The sequence below is a fragment of the Bolinopsis microptera genome, chromosome 13 (assembly GCF_026151205.1).
Source record: "Bolinopsis microptera isolate Bmic1 chromosome 13, MBARI_Bmic_1.0, whole genome shotgun sequence".
In the NCBI taxonomy this organism is placed as follows: domain Eukaryota; kingdom Metazoa; phylum Ctenophora; class Tentaculata; order Lobata; family Bolinopsidae; genus Bolinopsis; species Bolinopsis microptera.
Genome location: NC_087084.1, coordinates 2,268,652 through 2,278,930, shown reverse-complemented (window position 1 = coordinate 2,278,930; position 10,279 = coordinate 2,268,652). Strand labels below are relative to the sequence as shown.

Below are 10,279 nucleotides of genomic sequence, written 5' to 3'. Positions count from 1 at the left end.
GGCTTGATGAACTATCATGGTTACACCATCGGCATCAGCCTTGGGCTTATGATATTTTGGTTTCTTTTTTTTCTTCCATAACATTTGTATCAAGGACGGGGATTGTTCGACTTGGAGCGGTGATTCGTCAAATCTGTATACTCGGTCATCAGAACTATTTTTGTTAGTTTTTAAGTTCTTGAGCTTCTTTTTAATCTTTCTTGAAACATAGTTGTCCATTTTTATCAAATACGAAAAAGACAAGAAATTACAATCAATCGTCTAAGATATCATCAAATATCATATCCATCATAATTCGACGCTCAGTACTCCTTCATAAACAAACATGTCCCTTTGGGAGCGATTGTTTTTACAGAAACATTTGTACAACTTTCTTTCTAAAACTAAAATTTAACAACTATAGCAGGCCAATCAAATTATTTTTTATTTATATCAAACAAGTCCAAATAAATCAATTATCACGATCATTTTCGACTTTTACTGCCCATAGTATTTGGCGTGCCAACTGTCCGAAGAGTTTTTCTCGATTTAACTGATCTGCTTGCACTACTTGTTTGCTCGATCGGTTTCCCATTATACTTTTTTGCCAACAATTTCCACAGATCACTCTTTGATCGCTCCACTTTTAGCTCAACCTTGGGCTTCTCAAACGTTTTCACAACCTTGGTCTTAGAAATAACTTGATCCAAGCCGGAATCACTTTTAATTGTACCATCTGGGACCCGTTGCAGTAGCAGCGGAGTGGGAACATTGTTCAAGTTTTGCTTTTGCCTCTCGCGTCGGTACATCATTGTATTTGTCTTCACTTTGGTCTCTCGCATCTTTGAGGAATTGTACTCCTCGATGTTGAAAGTATCAAGTTCAGCTTCATCAAGTTCAGGAGGGTCCGTGCTTCTCCGGAAAGAGCTGGCTGTGTGGAATTGTCGAGGAGAAAAGTCTCCCCGACTACTACCCGCGAAAGAGCGAGCCAAGACGGGACTGGTCTGATGGGAGTGAGACTGGTCTGGAACACTTATTTGTGTCTGCGAACAGTTGTATCATAATTTGTTACAAATTGTATTAGATTTTTAGCTTCACTAAAATTTATTTTTCAATTCCGAAATTACCATGACATCCACGAGAGAACGCAGCTGAATAGTAACTAAATTTATTAAAAACTTTCTATTAATATTATCCTAACTCAATAAGTACAAAACAATAAAACGATTACCTTCGGCGGGTTGAAAATGGCTGGTTTCCCATTTACACTCGTTTGGTTGCTATCTGGCCTTGTGTACAACACAATCGGTTTATTTTCAGACGTTGCAAACGGGTTTGTGGCTCCCTTTACTCCAATGGTTAGCAGCCCCACCCTTATATCCGTGCTCTGTTATATTCATCTTGACTGTGTTGATGATAGCGTTGGAGAATCGTCGTTTTGGGGTAAGCTCCTGGGTCGGTTTGTCGTGATAGAGCCAGGGAAGGACTTTATAGTTCGCATCATGCTGAAACTGCAGAAAAGGATCGTTTATTATACAGATTAAAGGTCAAGTTAGATTTATAACGATATATCAAAATATCTGTCCATATCTAAGCTAAGGCTTAAGAGTGACTTTTTGTGGTCTATAGAAGTATAAAGTGAGCAAGGTGGGCGAATAGTTAAATCTGAAAAATAAATAACCTGATCTGGACCCTGCTCATCATCACTGAAGCCGTCTATAATCTCAACAGTAGGTTGTTTTACAGTGGTGGCCGGAGTGTCGAATTCTTTTGAAACATTGTTTATGATAACGATAGGTTCCTTCTCTGGGGTAGTGTTCTGTGAGGTTTTATTCTTTTTTGCTTGATCGTCCTCCATATCCATTATTTTCAGATCAAAATCGTCGACATTTTTGCTCTGAACTAATATTTTCTTGAGATCCGTCTGACTTGAGTATATGTTTCCAGCCCCCTGGTCGTCACCTTTACAGCAGGGACAGCCTGAGAAACAGGGACATATATTCAAACAACACCCAAAACAGCCTCCTCCTCCCCTATTCCCACTTCTCCCACCGTACATGTCACCAGGTGACGAACCACTCTCATTTCTGGTTCCACGATACTTCCCACTTTCTGAGTCATCCTTCCCACAGCCGAGACAGGGACACAGTTTAAATTTGCAGCAGATATAATCGTGTAGAATAGTCCACCAGAAGTGTCGGAGTGAGGTGAGGGTGTGGTTATCTTTGATGCAGAGGAAGAGAAAGAAGAAGTTGAGGAGATGAGCGGTTCCAAAACAAACTAGGACAAACAACTTTCTGAAAGTTTAGGAGCTAGTTTAGTGACGGAAGGATTTGTTCTAACCTGACTTTTCATGATGTGAGATGTAAACTCAAAATTTTAAACTGAATTAGCTAGAACCAGCTTAATTTTATTTTATCTAAACAAAAATAAATTTTAGAAAGCGAAGCATAAAATGAAACCTTTTCTCCGTCTGCAAGTTGAAGTTGGCAATAAGGGGACATCCCCCGACGGCGAACAGGTATGTTGATAAGATCATGTATAATATCCGGAGATACACTATCTTATCTGCTTTACTTGAGGCAGTGGCCACTATGGGGACTGTGTATAATAGCCAGATTATCAGGGAGAAGCCCAGAACGATCCATATCAGATACTGAAAAATAAATCTAGATCAAAATATAAATAATAAACAGTTCTTAAATTTTAGATCGGTTAAGAATAACAACTTTTTGTTTTTTTGATACGATACTTTTACAGCTGTAGGAATAAGTTAGGAAGTTACAATTGTACTGAGTACTCCCGTTAATTTATCTAACCATGTTTTCAAGTTGGAGAAACTTTAAGTGTGTGACCACCAAAGCCGCAATCACATGAACCTTAGATCTTACAGCATGTCTACATGCAGTTTTATTCTTTGATTGAAGCAGACATAATTTCGTGAGTAGAATATTGAATTAAGTTTCATCATGAAAAATTTGGAAATATTAATCGATATTAGAGACCATAGCTATTCTATTAGCTAGATTTGATCGAGTGAGCCACCTGACAATTAAATTGTGCAGACTAATTTAATTTGTAATACATTCTTATGTCTCCTTTGAGGGTTGAATTGCTGCAAATGAGCTAAACAATCGGAGTAAGTAAAAGTGAAACTAATATTAGTTTTAACTACATATTTTATACTCTAAGGAAGCATTTTACTGGGGAAATCCTGAGACTATATAAACAATAACATAATAATATAATATGTGAATGCATTTGATGACCGCAGTATTATTTTTATTGACCATTTAAGCAGTTTGTATTTTGTTCTGAATGCAAATGAACTTAAATTAATTTGCCTCGTAATTTGCTGATCATCGTAAACAGATAATTTTTATAATTTTTATGATTTTTATAATTTTTATCATTATTATTAGATTAATGGCGGATGTAATATTCAAGTCCTGAACATTTTGGTGGAGGTACATATGATTAATTATTAGTTAAATGCACTTTCTCTTAATAAAAACTACTAACTAAAACTTTAAAATAATTATTTAGTAATTGGTACATTGATTCTTTCAGAATTAATTTAATATGCGATCATTAAAACGGCCGCTCAATAATCTGTTCGAGTATAATTGGTTATCAATACCATTGTAACTGTAATGTTACGATGAAATATCGCCGACGCCTGCTAATCCATCAAGTCTTTATTGATCCTCATCAGGGACAAAAGGATTTCGCGGTTATTTTGGCCAAAAGTCGCGATACCGCGAATTAAATTTCGCGGTATATTAAACTATACATAAAATTTGTCGCAAATAACGGGAAAAATCGCGATTTCCTTTTGTCCCTGATCCTCATGTAACTAATTAACTTACAAAAATAACCCAGGCAAATACAATTAAAACTGACCCTATCTGAGCGTTGTTCGAAAGGGTAAACATCTCGTTGTTCCACATCAAGGTACTGCAGAGTAAAGACTGTCAGCATGGCAACCACGAATACAATGGGCACAACAAACGTCATAACCGTCTTCCACCGAGGTAGATGGATCGTTATGATACTGCCTGGAGCAAAAGGTTATGTTTTAGTTAGGAAACCCATCGTTATGATACTGCCTGGAGCAGAAGGTTATGTTTTAGTTAGAAAACCCATCGATGGATATTTATCTTTGAGGTAAATAAAAAGGAAATTAGTTCTTAAGCTAGAAGTTGTTAGAACGAGGAATTCACAGAAAACAAAAAATCGATTGTGATAAGATAAAATTAACACTAGAACACAAACACGAACAAACAAACAAACAAACAAACACACGAACAAACACACGAACAAAAATACAAACAAACACGTGAAAAACACGCGAACAAACACACACAAAAAAACCGCGAACAAACTCACGAACAAACACACGAACAAACACACGAACAAACACACGAACAAACACACAAACAAACTCACGAACAAACAAACCCACCTGACCAAACAGCAGTAAGTGAGGACTGGACTATGAGAGTGTAAGCTATCATACAGAATATGAACCCAGCGTTAAAGAGACTGTCATTCCGGTACCCAGTACTGTGTAATCTACCATAGAAACCTGTAGACATTTGCTTACGTTTATTTATTATTTACAGAAACATTTACTTACGATTACTTACAAAAACATTTACTTGCAGAAATATTTACTTACATTGATATTGACTTACATTCAATCTGAACATGGCTTATTTTATTTATTCTTTAGTTTGACAGATCATTATGATGTGAATAAAGCCGAAAGTTAAAGTCGGATATGTGTCTGAATGTCTGAACAATAGCAACCATTTGGAAATTGTGGATCTGTGAGGATTGCACAAATTAGAAGTATAAATACTATCTGTTTCTTTGTCATCTACCTGTTATCATGGCAAATCCCACGAAGGAAATGAACAGGGCTATCTTGTAAGGAACTGCTACTTTCATGTTTAACTTGATCTTCTTGTAGTAGATAACCCTGAATGAGAGTAAGGTTTAATAAAGTTTTAATACTTTCAACACTACTATATAACAAATAATTTGAGTGCTATGTAACCTGGCAGTAACGTTGAAAAGGACTTTGAGGGGGTCTGTAGTATGTTTGTGTTTCACTGATTTGTAAACTGAAGACGTAAACAAGTGAATAAGATAATTACAGTTTACCTCTTGCAGGTTAATTTAATGGTTTCAATGAATAATTCTTGGATAGGCGTTTTAACAATTATTCATTAGCTTTGTAGTGATTGAACATGATATTAATGTTATATTAAATAAAATTGGTAAAACACAACCCACTCACCAAAACACGATCAACAAAGCAGATATGATAGTGAAAGCAAGATAAGCTTGGTAAAGTCCCATGTCAGTGACTGGAGCCTCCTTGACCAGAAAAGACTTTCCGTTAGTGCTATGCATCTTCCACTCAAGTTCTGGGTAAGGGGTGTATCATTAGTTTCTTGTAATAATTATGTAATAATAATTATGTAATATGTTGGATAGGCAGTAAAACATCATAATTCGGATGAAATATTCGTATTTGTTCTACATCGTTAGTCCTATAAAAGTAACATGACGTGTTAGCATGTCAGATAAACATTTGGTGGTTAGCGGTAGATACTAGATATCGCTGTCCGCGAAGAAAGATATAGTATAGCCTGAGTCCTGACCAATGTATAGCCCACTGCAAGACTTAGCCAAAAATGTTAGATGCCATATTAATCTTAGGATCACCATGTCGGTATAAAATTAAGATTTCCTTGTGTTTGAATAACGAAAATTTCCGTGACTGCTCACCTAAATCAGTAATGTCGTTATCGCAGTACAATATAGCTACAAATACCCAGGGTTCTTTGTTACCGTTAATATCTTTTGTTATCTTGCATACAATATCGTCGTAGAAGAAGAAACACTTCCTCTCCTTCTCCTGGGAAAAAGGGGGATTAAATAATGTTTAATGTGATTAAAATACGTTAAAAATCTAATTCGTCACGTTATAAAATTATGATTTCCAATGATGATACTTCCATCATAATTTGAAAAAATCATTCATTTAATCGGCAAACGGTTGCTAACCGACCGATTGGAATAATTCAACAAAATAGCTGCAAAGTGCGTCAATGCTATGCTAGTAGTTTTAACATGACGTCATAGTCGAGGAAAATAGACACAATCTGAATTATTATACAAATATTATGTAGGTCGCTTAATCGTTTGAGTTTCTGAAGTCTGGTCCACAATCGACCCTGGAAAGTGACAATGATATGTACCAGCTGGCACCCTAATTGTGACTTCAGCCCGTTAAAATACTAAAATAGTAAGTTAACACCATCTCAGGTACATCATCTACAATATACCATAGTTTTTCTTATCTTACCGAACGTACAACTTCCTCGATCTGACCATAACTGCAACCCTCAAATCGCATCCACTGCTCCTTCATAAATTTTTTATTGATGGAACTTTATAGGATACTACTTCTAGGTCACATTGTTTGTGCGGAAATAATTAAATCACTTTTGAATCCTAAATCTCATTGCGACTACAGAAATAGATGCTGTAATGAATCTTTTGGATTTATTTTTGGACAAACTACCCTCGAATCGCATCCATTGCTCCTTCATAAATATTTTTATTGATGGAACTTTATAGGATACTTCTTCTAGGTCACATTGTTTGTGCGGAAATAATTCAATCATTTTTGAATCCTTAATCTCATGGCGACTACAGATTACAGAAATAGATGCAATAATAAATGATCTAAATTTATTTTGGACCAACAGTGGCCACGTTATCGAGTTACAGTGTGCCCTGGTTACCGAAAAGCTGAAACAACCTGGTAACTGAAACAACCTGGTAATTGAAACAACCTGGTAATGGAGCCATATCTTGAACACAATAAACTGTGGCTCACTGATCACGTGGTATTTGCAGCATGATAGCTATCTTGGCAGGATCCCATTTGTTACCATGATGTGATAGAATAGCATTATAACCGAAAGAAAGTATGCGAGAAGAATATCGAGTAGCGGGTGATTTAAAAGATGTCCCTGAAGATATGGTGATTTACAGGGTGATTTACAAATTATGAAGACTGTAAAGAGTGATTAACAGTGTGATTTGCGGAGTGATTTAAAGGGTGATACTCACTGTCTCTCTCTCTCTCTCTGTCTCTCTCTCTAACAGTGTGATTTGCGGAGTGATTTAAAGGGTGATACTCAAGCTGTCTCTCTCTCTCTCTCTCTCTCTCTCTCTCTCTCTCTCTCTCTCTCTCTCTCTCTCTCTCTCTCTCTCTCTCTCTCTCTCTCTCTCTCTCTCTCTCTCTCTCTCTCTCTCTCTCTCTCTCTCTCTCTCTCTCTCTCTCTCTCTCTCTCTCTAACAGTGTGATTTGCGGAGTGATTTAAAGGGTGATACTCAAGCTGTCTCTCTCTCTCTCTCTCTCTCTCTCTCTATCTCTCTCTCTCTCTCTCTCTCTCTCTCTCTCTCTCTCTCTCTCTCTCTCTCTCTCTCTCTCTCTCTCTCTCTCTCTCTCTCTCTCTCTCTCTCTCTCTCTCTCTCTCTCTCTCTCTCTCTCTCTCTCTAACAGTGTGATTTGCGGAGTGATTTAAAGGGTGATACTCACTGTCTCTCTGTCCTCCTCCACCACAAGCTCCAAAGTAAATGTAGCTAAGCTTAATCTCTCTTCACAGCTCTTTTTAGATCTAACGTCACTCTCCCACGATTCTACTGGCATCTGATAAAACCCCACTTTAACAACTTTGTCCTGAAAAGAGTATGTTTGTTTATTAGTTTATTGTTTCCCATCAGCACTTTAACAACTTTGTCCTGAAAAGAGTATGTTTGTTTATTAGTTTATTGTTTCCCATCAGCACTTTAACAACTTTGTCCTGAAAAGAGTATGTTTGTTTATTAGTTTATTGTTTCCCATCAGCACTTTAACAACTTTGTCCTGAAAAGAGTATGTTTGTTTATTAGTTTATTGTTTCCCATCAGCACTTTAACAACTTTGTCCTGAAAAGAGTATGTTTGTTTATTAGTTTATTGTTTCCCATCAGCACTTTATCAACTTTGTCCTGAAAAGAGTATGTTTGTTTATTAGTTTATTGTTTCCCATCAGCAGTTTTTGGATTTGATCAGGAGTGATATCGATGGACTAACTGAATTGAGTACTAAAACTATAGTCATGTCTAGTGTCTACGTAATACAAGACCAAATATTTCAATTGGATTTTTAAATTTCAACTTTTGTTCCGATTCTTCTTAACAATGTTCTGATATGAATGTTGAAATTCATTTGGGTACATTTGAGGAACCTCATTGGAAGCTAGATTACTGAATTACGAGATATAATCACAGTTTATGTGTCTTTGCAAACAAAATATCAAATACTCACATCAGAATCGGGACGGTTAAATTTGCAAACTAATTCAATATTTCCATTTTTAGAGTAAGCAAACTTTGACAGGTACTCCCACTGATCAGAAAGTTCCAGAAAGCTATGTTCTCCATCCGAGAAGTACTCCGATATTGTTAACTTTATCTGAAAACAAACGAGTGGTTGATCTGAGAAGTACTCCGATATTGTTAACTTTATCTGAAAACGAACGAGTGGTTGATCTGAGAAGTACTCCGATATTGTAAACTTTATTTGAAAACAAACGAGTGGTTGATCTGAGAAGTACTCCGATATTGTTAACTTTATCTGAAAACAAACGAGTGGTTGATCTGAGAAGAACTCCGATATTGTTAACTTTATCTGAAAACAAACGAGTGGTTGATCTGAGAAGTACTCCGATATTGTTAACTTTATCTGAAAACAAACGAGTGGTTGATCCGAGAAGTACTCCGATATTGTTAACTTTATCTGAAAACAAACGAATGGTAAATCTGAGAAGTACTCCGATATTGTTAACTTTATCTGAAAACAAACGAATGGTAAATCTGAGAAGTACTCCGATATTGTAAACTTTATCTGAAAACAAACGAGTGGTTTATTTGAGAAGTACTCCGATATTGTTAACTTTATCTGAAAACAAACGAGTGGTTGATCTGAGAAGAACTTCGATATTGTTAACTTTATCTGAAAACGAACGAGTGGTTGATCTGAGAAGTACGCCGATATTGTTAACTTTATCTGAAAACGAACGAGTGGTTAATCTGAAAAGTACTCCGATATTGTTAACTTTATCTGAAAACAAACGAGTGGTTGATCTGAGAAGTACTCCGATATTGTAAACTTTATCTGAAAACAAACGAGTGGTTAATCTGAGAAGTACTCCGATATTGTTAACTTTATCTGAAATTAAACGAGTGGTATGGTGAATATAATGGTCAAATAAATAGAACTGGTTATGGTAAAACCGAAAACGCATATTGATTATATTTAAATTTGGATCAATTTTAGTACATAATTATCTTATCAATTCGGAAGACAATATCGTAGATGTAATCTTGTTGTACGTGCTAATAATTTAGCATTCTAATATTCTAATATTCGAGCCTTGAGATCGGGCTTAAGTTACAAACATTTGGAACTAGTCGGTAGCCGATTGTTGCCATTTGAGGAAGGTCATCAGTGATGAACAACTATTCGGCCTCGATTCGAAAATCAAAATTCTACGTTTTCAAAAAAAATTGACCATTTAGTTTTCGATAGAAACCTTTGTGATGAAATATTGAAATATTATCATGACCTAAATAATATTATATGGCGGATGGCCTAAACCAAGATCAGCGATATTCTTACCAGTAAAACTATGATTTGTAACTTCATTAAGCGCGCAAACATAACGATGACAAAACAATACTGCCCGAACGAAAAAATGCGACTACAACCTGGCAATCGCAATCATAAAATACCACAAATACCGATTAAAATTGTTCAATTGGGTATGCTCCCTAGTTGCCTCCCCACATATATACACGAACTGGCACCTGCACCTCTCCACTTTCACAAATCAAATCCCTGGTAATTTGTCACCATCACTTCAGGTATGTTGCACATCTCATTATTTCAACAGGTGCTAGGTTTAGACCTCGTGATACCACTCTGTTATGTCGGATGGTGGGAGACGTTTCCCCTGGCAACATACCTATTAGATTATAGTTTCCTGTATGAGCTCCCCGGTTAAATTGTATTACAATAAATATTTTATAATTCTCGTATATTCTTATTGATGACTAGTGTTGCCGTGGCAAAAACCATGAGTTGCAATGTATAGTGAGACCTAGACAAAGAGTCTATTGATGATAAATGGGTCCAGCTTACAATTGCGATCCTGAGCTCCAGTTAAAACACT

The 10,279-nt window shown here is 36.3% G+C and overlaps 1 protein-coding gene across 1 annotated transcript; it reads right to left on the bottom strand.

Annotated features, from left to right (window-relative positions):
* Positions 1-249: 249 nt before the first annotated feature.
* Positions 250-9,871, bottom strand: LOC134825113 (uncharacterized). The gene is made up of 12 exons (XM_063837252.1): positions 9,727-9,871; positions 8,374-8,520; positions 7,604-7,744; positions 5,779-5,908; positions 5,285-5,414; positions 4,866-4,963; positions 4,445-4,567; positions 3,883-4,037; positions 2,442-2,635; positions 1,661-2,276; positions 1,211-1,490; positions 250-1,022 (listed from the first exon to the last, which is right to left on the bottom strand). Exons 1-11 carry the CDS (start codon positions 9,766-9,768, stop codon positions 1,296-1,298), a joined length of 1,971 nt encoding a protein of 656 aa, XP_063693322.1. The 5' UTR covers positions 9,769-9,871; the 3' UTR covers positions 250-1,022; positions 1,211-1,295.
* Positions 9,872-10,279: the final 408 nt, after the last annotated feature.

What these genes read in the sequence shown, in the direction of transcription:
- LOC134825113 (XM_063837252.1), bottom strand. Translation starts at nt 9,768, where the DNA reads ATGTTTGCGCGCTTAATGAAGTTACAAATCATAGTTTTACTG. An exon ending in GCTTTGTTGATCGTGTTTTG is followed by an intron (nt 4,964 to 5,284) that starts GTGAGTGGGTTG and finishes ACTCTCATTCAG; the next exon opens with GGTTATCTACTACAAGAAGA. An exon ending in GGGATTTGCCATGATAACAG is followed by an intron (nt 4,568 to 4,865) that starts GTAGATGACAAA and finishes AAATGTCTACAG; the next exon opens with GTTTCTATGGTAGATTACAC.